The sequence below is a fragment of the Pongo abelii genome, chromosome 6 (genome assembly GCF_028885655.2).
Source record: "Pongo abelii isolate AG06213 chromosome 6, NHGRI_mPonAbe1-v2.0_pri, whole genome shotgun sequence".
In the NCBI taxonomy this organism is placed as follows: Eukaryota; Metazoa; Chordata; class Mammalia; order Primates; family Hominidae; genus Pongo; species Pongo abelii.
This window is the reverse complement of record NC_071991.2, coordinates 136,846,467-136,870,225: the sequence shown is the minus strand read 5'-3', so window position 1 is coordinate 136,870,225 and position 23,759 is coordinate 136,846,467. Positions and strand designations below refer to the sequence as shown.

General features: G+C 49.3%; 1 protein-coding gene across 2 annotated transcripts in view; it reads left to right on the top strand.

The window, feature by feature from the left end:
* The first annotated feature begins 364 nt into the window (after window positions 1–364).
* KLRG2 (killer cell lectin like receptor G2) overlaps window positions 365–23,759 on the top strand; it is a 31,652-nt gene continuing 8,257 nt past the window's right edge. Inside the window, exons 1-3 of one of the 2 annotated variants that reach the window (XM_002818526.6) lie at window positions 365–1,174; window positions 3,514–3,615; window positions 3,989–4,134. In XM_002818526.6, the coding sequence (XP_002818572.3) occupies window positions 418–1,174; window positions 3,514–3,615; window positions 3,989–4,134 (1,005 nt within the window). In that variant the 5' untranslated portion in view covers window positions 365–417. The remainder of the gene's footprint in view (window positions 1,175–3,513; window positions 3,616–3,988; window positions 4,135–23,759) is intronic. The other variant, XM_054560688.2, reaches the window with a different exon arrangement.

The window sequence follows — 23,759 nt, the reverse complement described above, 5'->3', positions numbered from 1 at the left end:
CCGCCCAAACTGTAACTCTCAAAACCAACACCCTGGCATAGGGCTGGAGGGGAAAATGGGTGAGGTCTGAGACAAAGAAGAGGGAAGGGTCAGGCAGGGCTCCGGGTTCCCCGCCACAAGCCTCCGCTGGTGTTCTGCTTTTCTCCCGAGAGCTCCCGCCCACCCTGCAACCCTCGCCTGGCCCGCTGCCCTTCCCAGCTCCCTCCCAGTGCCTTGTGGAGGCCGGGGCGGTGTCCCGAAGGGGGGCGGGGCAGCAGAACGGCAGCCACAGCCAATCACAGCGGGGTCCTTCGAGGAGGGGCGTGGTCTGACAACTTCGGCGACGCGGCTGGACCAATCCGGACGCAGGAGAGCGAAGCTCCTATGCACTGGGCCCAGGTGCGCTCCTCAGCGTCTCCGGGCGGCGGGGCGCGCGGGATGGAGCAGGCTTGGGAGGCTGCACCCGGAGGCCAAGCCGGGGCCGAGCTCCCAATGGAGCCCGTGGGAAGCCTGGTCCCCAGGCTGGAGCAGCCGCAGGTGCCCGCGAAGGTGCGACAACCTGAAGGTCCCGAAAGCAGCCCGAGTCCGGCCGGGGCCGTGGAGAAGGCGGCGGGCGCAGGCCTGGAGCCCTCGAGCAAGAAAAAGCTGCCTTCGCCTCGCCCCGGGTTCCCGCGCGTGCCGCCGCTCAGCCTGGGCTACGGGGTCTGCCCCGAGCCGCCGTCGCCGGGCCCAGCCTTGGTCAAGCTGCCCCGGAATGGCGAGGCGCCCGGGGCTGAGCCTGCGCCCAGCGCCTGGGCGCCCATGGAGCTGCAGGTAGATGTGCGTGTGAAGCCCGTGGGCGCGGCCGGTGGCAGCAGCACGCCGTCGCCCAGGCCCTCCACGCGCTTCCTCACGGTGCCGGTGCCCGAGTCCCCCGCCTTCTCCCGCCACGCGGACCTGGCGCACCAGCGCCTGCTGCGCGCACCGTCCCAGGGCGGCACGTGGGGCCGCCGCTCGCCGCTGGCTGCAGCCCGGACGGAGAGCGGCTGCGACGCAGAGGGCCGGGCCAGCCCCGCGGAAGGAAGCGCCGGCTCCCCGGGCTCCCCCACGTGCTGCCGCTGCAAGGAGCTGGGACTGGAGAAGGAGGATGCGGCGCTGTTGCCCCGCGCGGGGTTGGACGGCGACGAGAAGCTGCCCCGGGCCGTAACGCTTACGGGTGAGTGCTCACCTGCGCCGGCAGCCGACGCCGCCAGGTCGGGTGGACGTAGCCGAAACCCCCACACCCGCCCAGCCCTGGACAGCTGGGCAGCTGACCGACTAAGGGACCCAGTTGGCCATCCCGATCCCCCACCCGATCTGGCTTCTCGGGCTTACAATCAATAACATTCCTGTCTACGTTACTGTAATTCACATTGTTGCGGTGGCTGACGCCTGTAATCCCAGCACTTTGGGAAGCCGAGGCGGGCGGATCACCTGAGGTCAGGAGTTCGAGACCAGCCTGACCAATATGATGAAACCCCGTCTCTACTAAAAATACAAAAATTAGCCTGGCATGGTGGCATGCACCTGTAATCCCAGCTACTCGGGAGGCTGAGACAGGAGAGTCTCTTGAACCCGAGAAGCGGAGGTTGCAGTGGGCCGAGATCTTGCCATTGCACTCCAGCCTGGGCAACAAGAGGGAAACTCCGTCTCAAAAAAAAAAAAAAAAGAATAAAGCCACTCCCCTTCTCATCCTCCCCTACCCGCACTCCCGAACTTTCAAATTCCCTCTTAGCATGCGCAGCATCTTTGAGAAGTGGCAGTGGAAGGAACTCCAGATGAGGGGAAGTCATTCAGGATCAGGTGGCAGGGGTGGCAGCCCAGATTCCCCCATCCCTGCACTGCCAAGGACTTTCTGGAAGGTCCAGGCTGCTGCTTTCTTTCCACCACACTGAGGAACATTTAGCCCCAAACACTCATCCATTCAGTAGATACTGAGTGGGACCACAGGGTAGATGTGCCAGCAGTGTGTGTGGCTGGTTTTTTATTTTGTGGTGCGGGGGAGGGGGAGCTTGATACAGAAGACAGAGCCCACAAAAGATACAAACAGTCCTGGACAAGGAGCCTGGAGGGAGTAGTTGGTGAATTTGGGGGCATGGGAAAGCCAATTTTTTTTCTTTCTTTTTTTTTTTTAAGACCTAAGTTTTGCTCTTGTCGCCCAGGCTGGAGTGCAATGGCACAATCTCGGCTCGCTGCAACCTTTACCTCCTGGGTTCATGTGAGTCTCCTGCCTCAGCCTCTCCAGTGGCTGGGACTACAGGTGCATGCCACCACACCCAGCTAATTTTTTATTTTTAGTAGAGACAGGGTTTCACCACGTTGGCCAGGCTGGTCTCGAACTCCTGACCTCAGGTGATCCACCTGCCTCAGCCTCCCAAAGTGCTGGGATTACAGGTGTGAGCCACCGGGTCAGCCAGAAAGCCACATCTTGAAAGGTGAGTAGGAGCAGGGGGTGCTAGGGATCCCTGCTAGGTAGAGCGACTGGAAGGAGCAACGGCCAGGAGGGTCAGAGCCCCGCCCAGCAGGCAAACTGGCAAAAGCTTGGCTGATTGAGAAGCAGGCCAAGCCCACTGGCAGGCACCAAATTCCCAGGGCCTCTAGTTGAGAGGTTCTTAGACAGGGCTAGGGTTCAGGGGCTTGGATCACTCAGGAACTTTTGCAGTTTGATGTGAGCACATTTCCTGTGTGATGGAATATTAGTTTTCTATTGCTGTTGTAACAAATTACCACAAACTTAGTGTCTTTAAGTGACACAAATGTATTATCTTACAGTTCCGTAAGTCAGAAGTCTATAATGCCGGCTCACTGGTCTCAAATCGAGTTTTCAGTGGGGCTGCATTCCTTTCTGGGGGTCTAGGGGAGACTCCCTTTTCTTGCCTTTGCTAGCTTCTGGGCACCACTGCTTTTCTTAGGTCAAGCCCTTCTCTATGTTAAAATCCAGCGTTGTTGGTAGAGTCCTCTTGCTGCCACCTCTGATGCTCACCACCTGTCTTCCTCTTCCATGTATAAGGATCCTGAAGCTGGGCACGGTGGCTCACGCCTGTAATCCCAGCACTTTGGGAGGCCAAGGCGGGCGGATCACTTAGGGTCAGGAGTTCAAGACCAGCCTGGCCAACATGGTGAAACCCCGTCTCTACTAAAAATACAAAAAAATTAGCCGGGCATGGTGGCACGCACCTGTAACCCCAGCTACTTAGGAGGCTGAGGCAGGAGAATTGCTTGAACCTGGGAGGCGGAGGTTGCAGTGAGCCGAGATCGCACCACTGCACTCCAACCTGGGCGACAAAGCAAGACTCTGTCTCGAAAAAAAAAAAAAAAAAAAGAATATCTGGCTTCTTTCTCCAGAATATAAAGTTGGAACTTAAACATTGTGGTTTATGTTGGCATCCCAGGCTGAGGGGGTGGGTGCTGGGGTGAGGTGGGTGAGATGCTGGTGTGCTGTGTGTCTGTGGTTCTGAGTTGGGTTGGTTGGGATGGTCTCCACTAATCTGATTGTCCTGTTTGCCCCCATCCCAGGGCTACCCATGTATGTGAAGTCCCTGTACTGGGCCCTGGCATTCATGGCTGTGCTCCTGGCAGTCTCTGGGGTTGTCATTGTGGTCCTGGCCTCAAGAGCAGGTATGGTGTCCCTGCAGTCCCCATCCCCTCTCCCTGCTGCTCCACTACTGGGGCTGTGTTTCCAGCCCTTAAAACACCTTAGAATTAGAAAGAGACACTGGGAGATGCAACATGAAGACATGGTGCTTGATGAGCAAAGTTAAGGAAAATTGGTGCCTTCCTCCCACTGGACACAGCTTGTGCCCTGATAAGCAATCAGATGCCAGCTGCCACCCCGGGGACTTTGTGCACTGCACAGACTATAAAAGCTCCCTGGGGCCCTGCCCACCCTGAGGTTTGCCAGTTCCATGCCCCTTCATTTGAGGCAGCAGCCAGGCTTTGTTTATTTAATGCAGCTTACACTGCAGCTCACCAGCGGTCTCTGTGCTTGCAGGAGCCAGATGCCAGCAATGCCCCCCAGGCTGGGTGTTGTCCGAGGAGCGCTGTTACTACTTCTCTGCAGAAGCGCAGGCCTGGGAAGCCAGCCAGGCTTTCTGCTCAGCCTACCACGCTACCCTCCCCCTGCTAAGCCACACCCAGGTGAGAAGGGGGTGGCCAATCTAGGGGGTACAGATCCTTCTAGGCTACAGAATCCTAGCACTGGAAAGAAGCTTAATGATTGAGTCCAGCTCTTCATTACAGAAGTCACCAAGGTGTAGAGGAGTAGCATGACCATAACTTTATGCAGCCTCTAACTCCTGTGCTCAGGCAATCCTCCTGCCTCAGCCTTCTGGGTAGCTACAGGCATGTGCCACCATGCCCAGCTTTTAAAAATATATATTTTTGGCTGGGCACAGTGGCTCACACCTGTAATCCCAGCACTCTGGGAGGCCAAGGCAGGCGGATCACAAGGTCAGGAGTTCTAGACCAGTCTGACCAATACAGTGAAACCCCATCTCTACAAAAATACAAAAATTAGCCGGACACGGTGGCGGGCGCCTGTAATCGTAGCTATTTAGGAGGCTGAGGCAGGAGAATTGCTTGAACCCAGGAGGTGGAGGTTGCAGTGAACCAAGATAACTCCACTGCACTCCAGCCTGGGCAACAGAGCAAGGCTCCGTCTCAAAAAAATAAATAAATAAAAATAAAAATAATTTTTTTTGAGAGACAGGGTCTCACTATGTTGGCCAGGCTGGTTCAAACTTGTGGCCTCAAGTGATCCTCCTTCCTTAGCCTCCCAAAGTGCTGGAATTACAGGCATGAGCCACTGCGCACAGCCAAGCACTTATGTTTTAATCGTTGGTCTTTGGGTCATCTTTTGATAGGCTGGGCTTGGCTGGACAGCTCAGCTTTAGAATGCAGATTGCCAGGGCTTGGTTTGAGGCTGCAGGTTGGGTTTGTGTAGAATATTCCATCTCCATAGGAGAGGGAGAGGAGTGGATGTTTGCTGAATAGTAATCCAGTCAGTGGGTTTGAGAGCATCTATAAAAAGAGACCAATAGACAGGATCCAGCCCTTGGCATAATTTTTATTTTCCTTTTTTATTTATTTATTTATTGAGTCTCACTCTGTTGCCCAGGCTGGAGTGCAGTAGCATGATCTCGGCTCACTACAACCTCCACCTCCCAGGTTCAAGGGATTCTCTTGCCTCAGCCTCCCAAGTAGCTGGGATTACAGGCATGCGCTAGCACACCTGGCTAATTTTTGTATTTTTAGTAGAGATGGGGTTTCTCCATGTTGGTCAGGCCGGTCTCGAAATCCCCACCTCAGGTAATCCACCCGCCTCGGCCTCCCAAAGTGCTGGGATTACAGGCATGAGCCACTGCGCCCAGCGTTGTCCTTTTTTTTTTTTTTTTTTTGGAAACAGGTCCTCACTCTGTTGCCCAGGCTGAGTGCAGTAGTGCAGTCATGGCTTACTGCAGCCTTGAACTCCCAGGCTCAAGCAATCCTCCCACCTCAGCCTCCTGAATAGCAAGGACTACAGGCATGTGCCACCACAACCAGCTAATTTATTTTTTGTAGAGACACAAGTCTTGCTATGTTGCCCAGGCTGGTCTCAAACTCCTGGACTCAAGTGATCCTCCCACCTCGGCCTCTCAAAGTGCTGGGATTACAGGTGTGAGCCACTATGCCTGGCTTTTTTTTTTTTTTTTTTTTTCCCGTTTAAAAAAATTGTTTTAAAATACACATAACATAAAATGTACCATCCTAGCCATTTTAAGTGTACAGTTGAGTGATATTAAATACATTCGTAATGTTGAGCACCTATCACCACCATCCATCTCCTGAACTCTTTTCATCTTGTACAACTGAAACTCTAACCCCTCTAAACACTAATTCCCCATTTCCCCTGCCCCCAGTCCCTGGCAGCCACCAAGCTGCATTTTCTCTCTCTTTCTTTGGTTTGGACTATTCTAAGAACCTCACACAAGTGGAATTGCACAGTATTTGTCTTGTTGTGACTGGCTTATTTCACTTAGTATCATGTCCTCAAGCCTCACCCATGTCGTAGCCTGTATAAGAATTCCCTTCCTTTTTAAGGCTGAATAATATTCCATTGTATGTATGCACCACATTTTGCTTATTTGTTCTCTGGTCAGTGGACAGACCCTTGGGTTGCTTCCATGTTTGCATTGTTGTGAATAATGCAGCTATGAATTTGGGTGGACAAATATCTCTTCGAGACCCTGTTCTCAGTTCTTAGAGTATATACCCAGAAGTGAGAATTGCTGGATCATATGGTAATCCTATTTTTAATTTTTTGAGGAATTGCCATACTGTTTTCCATAGGAGCTGTGCAATTTTACATTCCCAGCAATCCTTGGCTTAATTTTACCTGGGGGCAGGTGCCAGGAATTTGTATTAGCTGTTCTGGTATGTATGAAAATGCAGCATTCCTTCCGTCAGTGCTTTAATGAGCGTGTATTAAGCACTTACTCTGTGTTTGGCAAGGGGAGTTCAATAATGAGCCAGAATAGCACAGCCCCCACCTTGACAAAGCTAAGAGAGCAGTGAGTGAGGCAGACATCAATCAGGAAATCACAGAAATAGATATTTAATGACCACACTGATCTGTGCTGTGAAGCGACGGTGCACAGTGCTACGAGAGTAAATGACAGAAGGATGTGACCTGAAGGTCAAGGAGAGCAAGGCAGGATGTGCCTTTCAAAAACATTCAAGAAAAGATAGTGAGGTCGGGTGCAGTGGATCACACCTGTAATCCCAGCACTTTGGGAGCCTGAGGAGGCAGGCGGATCACCTGAAGTCGGGAGTTCAAGACCAGCCTGGCCAACCTGGTGAAACCCCGTCTCTACTAAAAATACAAAAATTAGCCAGGCATGGTGGCATGCACCTGTAGTCCCCACTACTTGGGAGGCTGAGGCATGGGAATCGCTTGAACCCTGAAGACAGAGGACGCAGTGAGCCAAGATTACACCACTGTGCTTCAGCCTGGGTAACAGAGTGAGACTCCATCTCAAAAAAAAAAAAAAAAAAAGAGAGAGTGACACTGGGCCAGACAGCCTCCTGGAATCCTCTAATCTCTGTTCCAGTCTGGACCTGTTGCTCACCAGGCCTGCTGCACAGCTGTTCTGCAATTTCTATTTACCTGCATCTTCGGTATGCCTTTTGCCTCCCTCCTCGGTGGGATTCCCTGTTTCCTAGATCACATGTCTTTTCATTGGTTTCACCTCAGTCTCCTCAGTGGGGTCAGAGTTTTGCCACCTTGCCCAGGCTGGTCTCAAACTCCTGGGCTCAGGCGATCCCCCTGCCTCAGCCTCCCTAAGTGCTGGGATTACAGACGTGAGCCACCATGCCCGGCCTCAATTTCTTGAGACCTTTCGTGCTTAAAGAACTTTTATTCTAACCTCCAAGCTAACAATCGCTTGGCTAGTGTGTAGGAAAAACACTCAAACTGTCTTTCCTCTGCTCTCACACAACAACAACAATCAACCCAGAAGGCTTCTGTGACCACATGTGGTTTTTTTTTTCTCTTACGCACGAAGCAGTGGGCACCAGCTGGGTGTCCTGTAATTTAATTCAATTCTGATGCTGTTTTCCTGGAGATAGCTTCAGATCCCACAGTTTGAGGGCTCAGTCCCTAAGGCTGCCCAGCTTCAGACACCAGTGACAAGTCCAGGCCTCTGGAACTTCTGACTGGCTGGCTTCAAGTTTGGGCTCCCACGTTCCCTCTTTGGGTTTGATTAATTTGCTAGAACAGCTCACAAAACTTAGGGAAACACATTTACTGGTTTATTGCAAAGGGTGTTTTAAATGATACAAACACACAGCCAGAGGAGATGCACAGGGTGAGATCTGGAAGAGTGCCAAGCGCAGGAGATTCTGTCCTTATAGAGCTGGAGTATGCCACCCACTCAGCATGGGGATGAGTTCTTTTTTTTTTTTTTTTTTTTGAGATAGAGTCTTGCGCTGTTGCCCAGGCTGGAGTGCAGTGGCATAATCTCGGCTCACTGCAACCTCCGCCTCCTGGGTTCATGCCATTCTCCTGCCTCAGCCTCCCCGAGTAGCTGGGACTACAGGTGCCCGCCACCGTGCCCGGCTAATTTTTTGTATTTTTAGTAGAGACGAGGTTTCACCATGTTAGCCAGGATGGTCTCAATCTCCTGACCTCGTGATCCGCCCGCCTTGGCCTCCCAAAGTGCTGGGATTACAGGCGTGAGCCACTGCACCCGGCCTGGGACGAGTTCTTATTCACCTTCCTGTTAGCCTGTATGTGTTCAGCCTATCCAGAAGCCCCTAAACCCTGTCCTGTTGGGCCTTTTGTGGAGACTTTGTTGGACAGGCATGACTAAAGCAGGGACGACTGTGTCAAGATTTGATTGGGCAGAAAGGATTTGATCTCATACTAATAATAGACTGGGCGGGAAACCCAGCGAGGCCTGTCTGCTCCAATTCTTCTTGGCCTGTCTCTGCAGCATTCCTTTCTTCAGAGATGGGCCAGGACCCTCCCTGGAATAGGGTCTTATGACCCACAGCAGATTAGAGTCCTGCCTTGGGCAGAAGGTCAGAGAGAGAGAGATTCTATTTCCTAGGTCTGGGCCTGCATCTGAGGCCTGGAGCACCACAGCATTGTAACAAACCCTGTGGCAAGGGCTATGGGAGTTATGAGCCAGGAACTGTGGACAAGAAATTTATTTTATCTTATTTTATTTTATTTATTTTTTTGAGATGAAGTTTCACTCTGTCGCCCAAGCTGGAGTGCAGTGGCATGATCTCGGCTCACTGCAACCTCCGCCTCCTGGATTCAAGCAATTCTCCTGCCTCAGCCTCCCAAGTAGCTGGAATTACAGGCGTGTGCCACCATGCCCAGCTAATTTTTTTGTATTTTTAGTAAAGACGGGGTTTCACCATGTTGGCCAGGCTGGTCTCGAACTCCTGACCTCAAATGATCCACCTGCCTCGGCCTCCCAAAGTTCTGGGATTACAAGTGTGAGCCACCATGCCCAGCTAAAAACATTATTTTAGATAGAGATATGGAGATAGAGACATAGATATCATAATATCACATCTGGGTATAGAATTCTAGGTAGAAAATCGCTTTCCCCCAGGATTCTCCGTGACTGTCAGCTCTTAGTCTTGCCATTAAGAAGTCTGAGCCAAGGCGGGGCACAGTGGCTCATGCCTGTAATCCCAGCATGTTGGGAGGCCAAGGCAGATGGATCACTTGAGGTCAGGAGTTCGAGATCAGCCTATGCAACATGGTGATACCCTCTCTCTACTAAAAATACAAAAAAAAAAAAAAAAAAATTTAGCTAGGCCTGGTGGCACACGCCTGTAGTCTCAGCTACTTGGGAGGCTGAGGTACTAGAACTGTTTGAACCCAGGAGGTAGAGGTTGCAGTGAGCCAAGATTCTGCCACTTGCACTCCAGCCCGGGCAACAGAGTGAGACTAGGTCTCCAAAAAAACAAAAAAGAAGTCTGAGCCACTCTGATTCCCAGTTCTTTGTATGTCACTCATTTTTATTTCTTCTCTGGAAAATTTCAGTGTCTTCTTTGTTCTCAGTGTTCTGAAATTTAATAATATGCCCTGTAGGTCTTTTTCTTTTTCATTTACATTTTTGCTGCCTTGTTTCTAATTTTTAGAACTGTTTTGACCTTTCAAATGTTCCTTTTTTATGGTGTCCTGTTCCTGTTTCATGGATGCCATCTTTTCGGTCTTGAACTCCTGACCTCGGGTGATCTGCCCACCTCAGCCTCCCAAAGTGCTGGGATTACAGGTGTGAGCCACTGTACCTGGCTGATGCCATCTTTTCTTATCTCATTGTGGATGCTGGTGTTTTTGAAATTTTCCTCTGCTCCCTGCATTAACTCTGATTTTTTGTGTGTACTTTTTATTGTTTATTGTCTTTTTCATGTTAGAAAATTTCCTCAAATGTTGTGATCCTCAGCCACTGTCATTGAGAGTAAAGTACTAAATTACAGATTAAGTGTTCTATGTCGGGTGGGAGGGTGGGGGTGAGGCTGAGCTTTTTTAGAGGCAGGCTTTACTATATGGGAATCAGGCAGGGACTCAGTCATTTTTTTAATGATGCTGAGCTGTCATCATTCGGCGGATAGGAGGGGGTGGTTTCACCTCTAAGTGTGTAGCACTTAAATATCCTTCCCTTTTTATTTATTTATTTTTATCTTTATTTTATTTTATTTTATTTTTGAGAAAGAGTCTTGGTCTGTCACCCAGGCTGGAGTGCACTGGAGCAATCTCAGCTCACTGCAACCTCTGCCTCACAGGTTCAAGTGATTCTCCTGCCTCGGCCTCCTGAGTAGCTGGGATTATAGGGTCAAACCACCACACCCAGCTAATTTTTGTATTTTTGTAGGGACAGTGTTTTGCCATGTTGGCCAGGCTGGTCTCAAACTCCTGGCCTCAAGCGATCCACCCACCTCGCCCTCCCAAAGTACTGGGATTACAGGCGCGGGCCACCGCATCCCCTTCCCTTTTTAGTATAAACACCTTCACCCTTAGCTGAACCTGGTATCCTGGATTCTAAAAGCCTCTGTGGTTCATCTTTCCAAATAGCTCTGCCAGTTAGTTACCTCGCTGCATGGGGAAGATGAGTGGATCTTTGGGCTGGGGGTGGAGGGTCCTAACTGCTTCTTTTACAGACTTTCAACCAGTCCTTTTTCCCATACATTGGCCTTCAGAAGGACCTGTTGTCTCTAATAGTTAAGCTTTGGGGGCTTCTCAATTCAAATTGGGGTATTTCTTGGCTTTCTCCCAGCTATCTGTCCTTTCCTTGAAAACCACTGAGCTTTCTCAGCTCTATGAGGCTGTTACAGTTGTCCAGCTTCCAAAATGTTGATGTTTCTCATCTGATGTTGTCTCTTCCCATTCTTTTTTTTTTTTTTAATAGACACGGGGTCTTACTATGTTTCCCAGCTGGTCTTAAACTCCTGGGCTCAAGTGATCTTCCTGCCCTGGCCTCCCAAAGTGCTGGGATTACAGACATGAGCCACTGCCTCAGCTTCTCTTCCCATTTTTTTTTTGTCCTTTTTTCTATTTTTAAAAAAATTATATTCTCATTTAAGAGTTTTAAATATGAATGAGTTTAAATCATTGAATGCTTTTTATGCATCCAGTGGGATGATAGTATCTTTTTTGTTTCTCCTTTTAATCTCTTCTGGCGGTTTGTTTGTTTTATTCCTGGCTTCTCGTGGTCAAGTCTACTTAGTCATGATTTTTTTCCCCAAATATTTTTGGACTTGACCTGTTAATATTTCACTGAAGATTTTTGCATGCATGACGTTTTGTTGGACTGTCCCTACCTGGAATCAAAGTTATTCTGCCCCACACAATAGGGAGGGGAGGGAGTTCCTAGCTTTGTTTTCCTGTGAGATTGTTCCTGGAAGTGCCTGCCATGCATTACAGAAGGATTAGGTGTCCAGGCTCTGCCCTGGGATTAGGGGTCAGGAACTGCCACACGTCAGGTGACAGCTCCGAAACAGTCTGTGGCCTGGTATCCACACCTTCTGTATTGTGCTTCCCAGCCCTTTATCCCACCCACTTTGGCTGTCATACCCACACCTCTCTGAGACACACACCTCCTCTGAGACTCACCTCTGTTCGTGCCACCTCGCCTGGGGACAGACAATGAGTGAGAGTGGAGGGACAGAGCCCTGAAGAACTGGCCACTGGGCCTGTCCTGCCAGCTGCCTGCAGTGCCTGACGTCTCTTGCCCTGGAGGAGCCAAGAGGAGCCCTCCTGAGAACCCCTAGGGACCCTCGCGAGAGCAGGACAGGAAGTGAATTCTTTTTTTTTTTGAGACCGAGTCTCGCTCAGCTGTCCAGGCTGGAGTGCGGTGGCACGATCTCGGCTCACTGCAACTACCGTCTCCCAGGTTTAAGTGATCCTCCCATCTCAGCCTTCCGAGTAGCTGGGATTACAGGCACCTGCCATCATGCCTGGCTAATTTTTGTATTTTAGTAGAGACAGGGTTTCACCATGTTGGCCAGGCTGGTCTTAAACTCTTGACCTCAGGTGGTCTGCCCACCTTGGGCTCCCAAAGTGCTAGGATTATAGGCGTGAACCACCGCTCCCAGCCAAGAAGTGAATTGTTGAACACACATGCCAGTATCTCTTATTGCTGTATATTTTTCTCATTATTAAGTAATAGGTTCACTGCAAAAAGTTTGGAAAACATAAACATTTAGAAAGAAAATAAATTTTACTCATTATCTCGTACCCCTAAAGATAAGCACTAACAAAATATTTTGGAATATCTACTTCCAGGCTTTTTTCTATGATACGTAACTTTTTCTTTAAAACAAAAATGGAAGGCCGGTCCCGGTGGCTCACTCCTGTAATCCCAGCACTTTGGGAGGCCGAGGCAGGTGGATCACCTGAGGTCAGGAGCTTAGGACCAGCCTGGCCAACATGGTGAAACCCTGTCTCTACTAAAAAAACAAAAATTAGTCAGGTGTGGTGACGGGTGCCTGTAATCCCGGCTACTCAAGAGGCTGAGGCAGGAGAATCGCTTTAACCTGGGAGACAGGGGTTGCAGTGAGCCGAGATCGTGCCATTGCACTCCAGCCTGGGCGATAGAGTGAGACTCTGTCTCAAAAAAAAGGAATGTGCTGTTTCATAATCTGGTTTTATTTTGTTTGTTTGTTTGTTTGTTTGTTTGTTTTACAGACAGGTCTCTGTTGCCCAGGCTGGAGCGCAGTGGTGCCATCATAGCTCGCTGCAGCCTCAAACTCTCCTGGGCTCAAGCAATCCTCTTGCCTCAGCCTCCCGAGTAGCTGGGACCACAGGCATGTGCCACCACACCCAGCTAATTTTTTATTTTTTTGTAGAGATGAAATCTTACTATGTTGCCCAGGCTGATCTCAAAATCCTGGCCTCAAGCGATCCTCCCACCTCAGGCTCCCAAAGTCCTGGGATTGTAGGCATGAGCCATTGCACCTGGCTTTTTCTGTTTTTCTAACTTTTGTTTAAGTCTTTGTCAGTTTGACAGGGGAAAAAGAAGACTGGCTTTGCATTTCTTGTATTTCCACGTAAGGCCAGACCATGGCTCGTACTGGTTTGGCTGTCTGGAAATAGTCTTAGGATTGCTTATCCATAGCTGGGCGCGGTGGCTCATGCCTGTAATCGCAGCAATTTGGGAGGCTGAGGTGGTCAGATCACGAGGTCAGGAGATGGAGACCGTCCTGGCCAACATGGTAAAATCCCGTCTCTATTAAAAATACAAAAATATTAGCTGGGTATGGTGGCACGCGCATGTAGTCCCAGCTACTTGGGAGGCTGGGGCAGGAGAATCGCTTAAACCTGGGAGGCGGAGGTTGCAGTGAGCCAAGATCACACCACTGCATTCAAGCCTGGCAACAGAATGAGACTCCGTCCAAAAAAAAAAAGAATTTCTTACCCATGCCCTGTTTCTTTTCTCTTAGCATTACTCAGTCTTTTTCTTGTTGATGTGTAGGAGCTCCTTCCTTTGGTTGTCCGCCTGTTATGTAGGGAATATCCTTATGCCCTTAGGCACACTTGTGCTATAAGGAATCTCTACTCCTTACGCCCCACAGTGTCCTGACCTTGTGCTGGAGACTGGGCACGCAGGGGTGCGGAACGCATGGCCGGGCCTCAGGGTCCAGCGGGAGCCCTCAGATCTTCCTCCTAGTCCTGTAGTCTTCCATTTATTAAAGAAGTGAAACCTGTTTTCAAATCTTATTGTATTAGCCGGGCATAGTGGCTCACGCCTGTAATCCCAGCACTTTGGGAGACCAAGGCGGGTGGATCATCTGAGGTCAGGAGTTTGAAACCATACTGGGCAACATGGTGAAACCCCATCTCTACCAAAAATACAAAATTAGCGGGACATGGTGACGCATGCCTGTGATCCCAGCTATTTAAGAGTCTGATGCAGAAGAACACTTGAACCCAGGAGGCGGAGGTTGCAGTGAGCCGAGATCGCGCTGCTGGGTGACAGAGCGAAACTCTGTCTCAAAAAATAAATAAGTAGGCTTGGCGTGGTGGCTCACACCTGTAATCACAGCACTTTGGGAGGCCGAGGCAGGCAGATCACTTGAGGTCAGGAGTTCAAGACCAGCCTGGGCAACATGGTGAAACCCCGTCTCTACTAAAAATACAAAACTTAGTTGAGCGTGGTGGCACATGCCTGTAGTCCCAGCTACTCGGGTGGCTGAGGCAGGAGACTTGCTTGAACCTGGGAGGCAGAGGCTGCAGTGAGCCACGATCGCACCACCGCACTCCAGCCTGGTTGACAGAGCGAGACCCTATCTCAAAAAAATAAGTAAATAAACAAATCTTATGGTATTAGTTTACTGGGGCTGCTATAGCAAAATATTGCAGACTGGGAAGCTTCAACAAGCTGACTTTCTCACAGTCCTGAAGGCTGGAAGTCTAAGATCAAGGTGTCAGCAGATTCTGGGTTTCCAGAGGCCTCTCCTTGGCTTTCAGGTAGTGGCCCTTCTCCCTGTGTCCTCACGTGGCAATCCTGTACCCTCCCATCTCTAGTGTCTCTCGGTATGTCTAAATTTACTCCTCTTGTAACAACCCCAGTCACATTGGATTAGGGGCCACCCGAACAGCTTTATGTGCATTTAATATTTAATCACTCTTTAAAAGCGTGACTCCAAGTATGGTCACATTTTGAGGTACTGGGGGTTAGGGCACCCACATATGAACTTTAGGGTGACATAATTCATCCCGTCACACTTACGGAATCCCAACACTTAAAGACTGACATATGTGACATTTTGATTTGTATCAAATTGTTTTAAGTTCAAAAGAGAACACTATCCTTTTCACTCACGTCTGTGTGAAGAGACCACCAAACAGGCTTTGTGTGAGCAACAAGGCTGTTTATTTCACCTGGGTGCAGGTGGGCTGAGTCTGAAAAAAGAGTCAGCGAAGGGAGATAAGGGTGGGGCCGTTTTATAGGATTTGGGTGGGTCGTGGAAAATTACAGTCAAAGGGGGTTGTTCACTGGCGGGCAGGGGCGAGGGTCACAAGGTGGTCAGTAGGGGAGCTTTTGAGCCAGGATGAGCCAGGAAAAGGAATTTCACAAAGTAATGTCATCAGTTAAGGCAGGAATTGAAGGGATGGGTTGCTTCTCCACACCTGTGGGTGTTTCTCATTAGGTGGAATGAGAGACTTGGAAAAGAAAAAGACACAGAGACAAAGTATAGAGAAAGAAATAAGGGGGCCCAGGGGACTAGCGTTCAGCATACAGACGATCCCGCCGGCCTCTGAGTTCCCTTAGTATTTATTGATCATTCTTGGGTGTTTCTCGGAGAGGGGGATGTGGCAGGGTCATAGGATAATAGTGGAGAGAAGGTCAGCAGATAAACACGTGAACAAAGGTCTCTGCATCATAGACAAGGTAAAGAATTAAGTGCTGTGCTTTAGATATGCGTACACATAAACATCTCAATGCCTTACAGAGCAGTATTGCTGCCCGCATGTCCCACCTCCAGCCCTAAGGCGGTTTTCCCCTATCTCAGTAGATGGAACATACAATCAGGTTTTATACCGAGACATTCCATTGCCCAGGGAGGGGCAGGAGACAGATGCCTTCCTCTTATACTAATCCTCCTCGGCACAGACCCTTTACGGGTATCGGGCTGGGGGACGGTCAGGTCTTTCCCTTCCCACGAGGCCATATTTCAGACTATCACATGGGGAGAAACCTTGGACAATACCTGGCTTTCCTAGGCAGAGGTCCCTGCGGCCTTCCGCAGTGTTTGTGTCCCTGGGTACTTGAGATTAGGGAGTGGTGATGACTCTTAAGGAGCATGCTGCCTTCAAGCATTTGTTTAACAAAGCACATCTTGCACAGCCCTTAATCCATTTAACCCTGAGTTGACACAGCACATGTTTCAGAGAGCACGGGGTTGGGGGTAAGGTTATAGATTAACAGCATCTCAAGGCAGAAGAATTTTTCTTAGTACAGAACAAAATGGAGTCTCCTATGTCTACTTCTTTCTACACAGACACAGTAACAATCTGAGGCCATTTTCACTTCTTTTGTGATTCTTCACTTACTTCAGGCCATCTGGATGTATATATACGTGCAGGTCACAGGGGATATGATGGCCTAGCTTGGGCTCAGAGGCCTGACATTCTTGTCTTCTTATATTAGTAAGAAAAATAAAACGAAATAGTGGTAGAGTGTTGGGGCGGTGAAAATTTTGGGGGGGGTGATACGGAGAGATAATGGGCGATGTTTCTCAGGGCTGCTTCGAGCGGGATTAGGGGCGATGTGGGAACCTGGAGTGGGAGAGATTAAGCTGAAGGAAGATTTTTTGGTAAGGGGCGATATTGTGGGGTTGTTAAAAGGAGTATTTGTCCTATAGAATGTTTGGTGATGGCCTGGATGCAGTTTTGTATGAATTGAGAGACTAAACAGAAGACACAAGGTCCAAATAAGAGGAGAAAAACAGATATTAAAGGACTAAGAATTGGGAGGGCCCAGGACATCCAATTAGAGAGTGCCTAAGGGGGTTCAGCCTAATTACTTGCTTGGTTGGCAAGTTTTTAGGCTCTATCTTTGAGGGTTTTTTTTTGTCTTTTTTTTTTGATGTTGTCATATACCAGGCCAGATTGATTTAGGTAAAAACAGCACTGTTCATTTAAAAATATACAGAGTCCCCCCCCCTTTTTTTTTTTTTTTTAGCAGTGAGTAAGTCGAGGCCTCAGCGATTTTGGAGGAAAGAGAAATGCAAAGCTAGCAATTGTTTGTTAAAGAAGGATTAGAAATGGCTAGAAGAGAGTGACTGAGATTGATAGTGTGGTGGAGATAGCTGGGGAGAGGTAGAGAGTGGCATAAGAACGGGAACGAGAATAAGAGTGAGTATAAAAGTAAAGAATAGGACTTCATCAGGGTGAAAGTATTGGAAAGTATTTGTCACTGAAGATCTTCTATCCACTTAAAGAGAGACAAGGATGGTGATTTGAGGTAAAACCAGGAGCCACTAAATACCAAGAGCCTGAGAAACTGCTTGGGTGATTTGACTAATAAAGGCCGGTCCGTTATCAGACTGTATAGAGGTGGGAAGGCCAAACCAAGGAATTATGTCTGACAGAAGGGAAGAAATGACTGTGGTGGCCTTCTCAGACCCTGTGGGAAAGGCCTCTACCCACCCAGTGAAAGTATCTACCCAGACCAAGAGATATTTTAGTTTCCTGACCTGGGGCATGTGAGTAAAGTCAATTTGCCAGTCCTGGGCAGGGGGCAAATTCCCGAACTTGATGTGTAGGGAAGGGAGGGGGCCTGAATAATCCCTGAGGAGTAGCAGAATAGCAGATGGAACACTGAGATTTTTTTGAGGATAGATTTCCACAGTGGAAAGGAAATGAGAGGTTCTAAGAGGCAGGCTAATGGCTTGTAACCTACATGGAAAAGGTTATGAAATGATGACAGAATAGAATGGGCCTGTGAGGCTGGAAGGAGATATTTTCCTTGGTCCAAGAACCATTTGCCTTGTGTGGGAAGAGATTGATAGGTGGAAGTTTGAGTGGGGGAGTAGGTGGCAGTGGCCAGATGAGGAGAAAAACTGGGATAGAAGTTGGAACGCTAGCTGCGTTTTTAGCTACCTTATCAGCATATGCACTGCCCTGAGCTATGAGAGGTCTGATGCCTTTTGATGGCTGCTTGCAGTGAATGACTCTAGCTTCCTTCCTTCCTTTTTTTTTTTTTTTTTTTTGAGTCTGAGTCTCGCACTCTCGCCCAGGCCGGACTGCAGTGGCGCTAGCTCATTGCAAGCCCCGCCTCCCGGGTTCACGCCATTCTCCTGCCTCAGCCTCCCGAGTAGCTGGGACTACAGGTGCCCGCCACCACGCCCAGCTAATTTTATGTATTTTTAGTAGAGACGGGGTTTCACCGTGTTAGCCAGGATGGTCTTGATCTCCTGACCTTGTGATCCACCCACCTCGGCCCCCAAAGTGCTGGAATTACAGGCGTGAGCCACCGCGCCCGGTGACTCTAGCTTCCTTTGGAAGTAAAGCGGTTTTGAGAAGAGTTTTTATTAAAGAGGCATTAATGATGGAGGACCCTTGCATAGTGAGGAAATTTCTTTTTGCCCATATAACAGCATGGTGGTGCAGGATATGGAAGGCATATTTAGAGTCAGTATAAATATTGATGCATAGTCCTTTTGCAAGAGTGAGGGCCCAAGTTAAGGCAATGAGTTTGGCTTGTTGAGAGGTAGTGGAGGGGGGCAGAGCAGTAGCCTCAATGATAGGTGTGGAAGATACTATAGCATAGCCTGCCTTTCCTGGTGAGTGGCGATTAGGCCTGGTGGAACTGCCATCAATAAACCAAGTGTGTTCAGGGTGAGGAACAGGAAAGAAGGAAATATGGGGAAGTGGAGTGAATGTCAGGTGTATCAGAGAGATACAGTCATGGGGGTCAGGTGTGGTATCACGAATAATGTGGGAGGCCGGATTGAAGTCCGGGCCAGTAACAATGGTAATTGTGGGAGACTCAACAAAGAGTGAGTATAGCTGAAGGAGCCAGAGGGCAGAAAGTATATGTGTCAGGTGTGAGGAAGAAAATAGAAAATAGATTTTAGAAGTTATGAGAACTGTAGAGAGTGAGTTGAGCATAGTTTGTGATTTTGAGAGCCTCTGAAAATATTAAAGCAGTGGCAGCCGCCACATGCAGACATGAAGGCTAGGCTAAAAGAGTAAGGTCAAATTATTTGGACAGAAAAACTACAGGGCGCGGTCCTGGCTCTTGTGTAAGAATTCCGACCACAGAGTCCTGCATTTTGGCTGTGTGTAATGAAAAAAGTTGGGATGAGTTAGGGAGAGCTAGTGTGGGAGCAGCTTTTAGGGCTGTTTTTTAAGGAATGGAAAGGGGAGTGGGGAAAGGATTTAGGATTTATGGGGTCAGCCAGGTTTATCTAGAATAGAATAATGGGTTGTGGAGGGAGGTATTGAAGATAGGAGAGTATATGGGTTTGGCACCACGGGCTGGATAGGCAGAACAATTTGGTTGATAAGGCGCAGATCCTGAACTAACCTGTAAGGCTTGTCTGGTTTTAGGACAGGTAAAATGGGGGAATTGTAAGGAGAGTTTATAGGCTTTAAAAGGCCATGCTGTAACAGGCGAGTAATAACAGGCTTTTAAAGCATGCTGTGTGATGGGATATTGGCGTTTAGCGGGGTAAGGGTGATTAGGTTTTAATGGGATGGTAAGGGGTGCATGATCAATCGCCAAAGAGGGAGTAGAGGTATCCTATACTTGTGGATTAAGGTGGGGAGATACAAGAGGAGAATGCAAAGGAGGCTTTGAACTGGGGAAAAGGGTGGCAATGAGATGTGGCTGTAGCCCAGGAATAGTCAGGGAAGCAGATACTTTAGTTAAAATGTCTTGACCTAATAAGGGAGCTGGGCAGGTGGCGATAACTAAAAGGAGTGTATAAAAGAATATCGTCCAAGCTAGCATCAGAGTTGGGGAGTTTTAAGAGGTTTAGAAGCCTGGCCATCAATACCCACAACAGTTATGGAGGCGTAACAAACAGTTCCTTGAAAAGAAGGTAATGTGGAGTGCGTAGCCTCCGTATTGATTAAGAAAGGGACGGACTTACCCTCCACTGTAAGTTACGCAAAGCATCTGTGATGGTCCAGGAAGCTTCTGAGGTGATTGGGCAGTGTCAGTCTTCAGCTGCTAAGCCAAGAAGAGCTGGGAAGGAGTCAGTCAGAGAGCCTTGGGCCAGAGTTCCAGGGACTCTGGGGGTGGCTGCTGGGTGAGTTGGACAGTCTGATATCCAGTGGGGTCCCATACAGATGGGACATGGCTTAGGAGGAATCCTGGGCCTCCCTTGGCCCAGTGGCCAGATTTCTGGCACTTGAAGCAAGATCCTGGTGGAGGAAGTCCTGTAGGAATGCTTGACTGCTGCGGCTTAGGTGTGTGTGGCTTAGGCATGTGCGGCTTAGGCATTTTGAAGTTCTTGTGTGCTGGAGGTGCAGCTGGGTTTTGTCTCACAGCAGAGGCAAGTAATTGTAACTCAGAAATGCGTTGCTGTCTGGCTGCCTCTACTCTATTATTGTACACCTTGAAGGCAAGGTTAATTAAGTCTTGTTGTGGGGTTTGAGGGCTGGAATCTAATTTTTGGAGCTTTATTTAATGTCGGGAGCGGATTGGGTAATAAAATGCATATTGAGAATAAGATGGCCTTCTTAGGCCGGGCGCAGTGGCTCACGCCTGTAATCCCAGCACTTTGGGAGGCTGAGGCGGGTGGATCACGAGGTCAGGAGATCGAGACCATCTTGGCTAACGCAGTGAAACCCCGTCTCTACTAAAAATACAAAAAATAAGCCAGGAGTGGTGGTGGGTGCCTGTAGTCCCAGCTACTCAGGAGGCTGAGGCAGTAGAATGGCGTGAACTCAGAAGGTGGAGCTTGCAGTGAGCCGAGATCGCGCCACTGCACTCCAGCCTGGGCGACAGAGTGAGACTCTGCCTCAAAAAAAAAAAAAAAAAAAAAAGATGGCCTTCTTTCTGACCTTTCAGGGTCTAGGGCTGTAAAGCGTCTCAGGGTTGCTGCCAAACAAGCCAAGAACTGGGCTGGGTTTTTATATTTGATGAGAAAGAGCCTAAACGCTAACTGATTTGGGAGAGGTCGGATAAAGAAAAAGGAGCGTTAACCTTAACCATGCCTTTAGCTCCAGCCACCTTTTAAGAGGAAATTGATGGGCAGGTCGGGGAGGGCTAGTCGCAGAACGAAACTGTAAGCCGGATCAGGTGTGAGGAGAGGAGGTGATAAAAGGATTATAGCGTGGGGGAGCAGAGGCTGAGGAGGAATTGGGACCTGGCTCAGCCTGGTGAGGAGCAGCCTGGGGAGGAGAGGAGAGGTCAGATGGGTCTGTAGAAAAGGAAGATTGGAAAGATTCAGCAATGCTTGGGGTTGAGACTCAGGGGACCGGCGGGAGGGAAAGAAGCAAGACTTGGGACTAATTGCATTGGGCACAGAGACTAGGGAGGGACCGATGTGTAAAAGAATGCCTGGACGTCAGGCACCTCAGACTGTTTGCCCATTTTACGACAAGAATTATCTAGATCTTGTAGGATGGAAAAATCGAAAATGCCGTTTTCTGGCTATTTGGAACCATTGTCAAGTTTGTATTGGGGTCAAGCGGTATTGCAGAAGAAAATAAGGCATTTAGGTTTTAGGTCAGGTGTGAGTTGAAGAGGTTTTAAGTTCTTGAGAACATAGGCTAAGGGAGAAGAAGGAGGAATGGAGGGTGGAAGTTTGCCCATAGTGAAAGAATCAAGTCCAGAGAAAAGAGAGGGTAGAGACACGGAGAGAAGGGGTAGGGGGTGCTTGCCCCCCAGGAAAGTGGCAAAGGGGTAGACACACGGAGAGAAGGGGTGAGGGGTGCTTGCCCTCAAGAAAAGCGGTGCTTGCTGCTAAGGGTGAAGGACCAAGGGAGGCGTCCCTGCATGATCAGACACCTCTGAAACGTGGGTGAATAGTCAAGCAGGCATCCCCATGTGATTAAACACCAAGAGAAGACTGTCTTCCCGAGTCCGTAACTGGTGACGGAGTTTTGGGTTCACAGATAAAACGTGTCTCCTGTCTCTACCAGAAAAGGAAAGGAACTGAAATTAAGAGAAGGGAGAGATTGAAAGATGGCACCAAGATTGAAAGGAGAAAGAGGTTGAGGGATAGTGAGAGAGGTTGGAGAAAAGCGTAAAAAGGGACCACTTATCCAATTTAAAATTGGTGAGATGTTCCTTGGGCTGGTTGGTCTGAGGACCAGAGGTCATAGGTGCAAAGAGCAGGAGGACAGGGGATTGATCTCCCAAGGATCCCCGATCTGAGTCATGGCACCAAATGTCACACGCATCCATGTGAAGAGACCACCAAACAGGCTTTGTGTGAGCAACAAGGCTGTTTATTTCACCTGAGTGCAGGCGGGCTGAGTCCGAAGGGAGATAAGGATGGGGCTGCTTTATAAGATTTGGGTGGGTAGTGGATAATTACAGTCAAAGGGTGTTGTTCACTGGCGGGCGGGGGCGGGGATCATAAGGTGCTCAGTGGGGGAGCTTTTGAGCCAGGATGAGCCAGGAGAAGGAATTTCACAAAGTAATGTCATCAGTTAAGGCAGGAACAGGCCATTTTCAGTTCTTTTGTGGTTCTTCAGTTACTTCAGGCCATCTGGATGTATACGTTCAGGTCACAGGGGATATGATGGCTTAGCTTGGGCTCAGAGGCCTGACAATCCTAAAGTCCAAACAGCCCTGTGATGTGAAGATGATGATTCGTTTTTCTCTTTCATCGATAAGGAATCTTGTGGCAAAGAAAAGCTCAGTAACTTGCCCTTGATCAGAGTGTCAGAGAAGATATTTGCACCAAATGGCTGGCTCAGAAGCCCCACCCCAATACTGCTGCTATGGTTTCAGTGTGTCCCCCACATTTCTCTCTCTCTTTTTTTTAGACGGAGTCTGGCTCTGTCACCCAGGCTGGAGTGCAGTGGTGCGATCTCAGCTCACTGCAGCCTACCTCCTAAGTTCAAGCAATTCTCCTGCCTTAGCCTCCTGAGTAGCTGAGATTACAGGTCCCACGACCATGCCTGGATAATTTTTGTATTTTTAGTAGAGACAAAATACAGGCTGGTCCTGAACTCCTGACCTCAGTTGATCCGCCTTCCTTAGCCTCCCAAAGTGCTGGGATTAAAGGCATGAGCCCCCTCGCCTAACCTCTTTCTCTTTTTTTCAATTGACAGAGTCTCGCTCTGTCACCCAGGCTGGAGTGCAGTGGCAGGTCGCCACTTGGTTCACTGCAACCTCTGCCTCCTGGGTTCAAGCAATTCTGGTGCCTCAGCCTCCCAAGTAGCTGGAATTACAGGCTCCTGCCACCACGAGCAGCTAATTTTTGTATTTTTAGTAGAGGTGGAATGTCACCATGTTAGCCAGGCCGGTCTCAAACTCGTGACATCAAGTGATCTGCCTGCCTTGGCCTCCCAAAGTGCTGAGATTACAGGTGTGACCCACTGCGCCCAGCCGTCTGTTTTTTGGACAGGGTCTTGCTCTGTTCCCCCGGCTGGAGTGCAGTGTGATGAGCATGGCTTGCTGCAGCTTCCGTCTCCTAGGCTCAAGCAATCCTCCCATCTCAGCCTCCTGAGTAGCTGGAACCACGCCTGGCTAATTTTCTTGATTTTTAGTACAGACAGGGTCTCACTCTGTTGCCCAGGCTGGTCTCAAACTCCTAGCCTCAAGCAACCTTCCCATCTCGGCCTCCCAAAGGGCTAGGATTACAGGCATGAGCCACTGCACCTGACCCAGCCTCCAAAACTGTAAGAAGTAATTTATTTTCCTTATAAATTACCCTTTCTGTGGTAATCTGTGACAGCAATAGAAAACAGACTAAACAGACCAAGATGATGACATTGGAGCCACCAACAACGTCAGGGCCAGGTCCCCTCGCAACCCCCATGGCAGGCTCAGGAAATGGTGACTGATATCTTCCCATTTTTCCCATGTAAAAATCTGCTGGAGGGCCGGGCGCAGTGGCTCACGCCTGTAATCCCAACACTTTGGGAGGCCAAGGCGGGCAGATCATCTGAGGTCAGGAGTTTGAGACCGGCCTGGCCAACATGGTGAAACCTAGCCTCTACTAAAAATATACAAATATGGCCGGGCGTGGTGGCTCACACCTGTAATCCCAGCACTTTGGGAAGCCGAGGCAGGCGGATCACGAGGTCAAGAGATCGAGACCATCCTGGCCAACATGGTGAAACCCCGTCT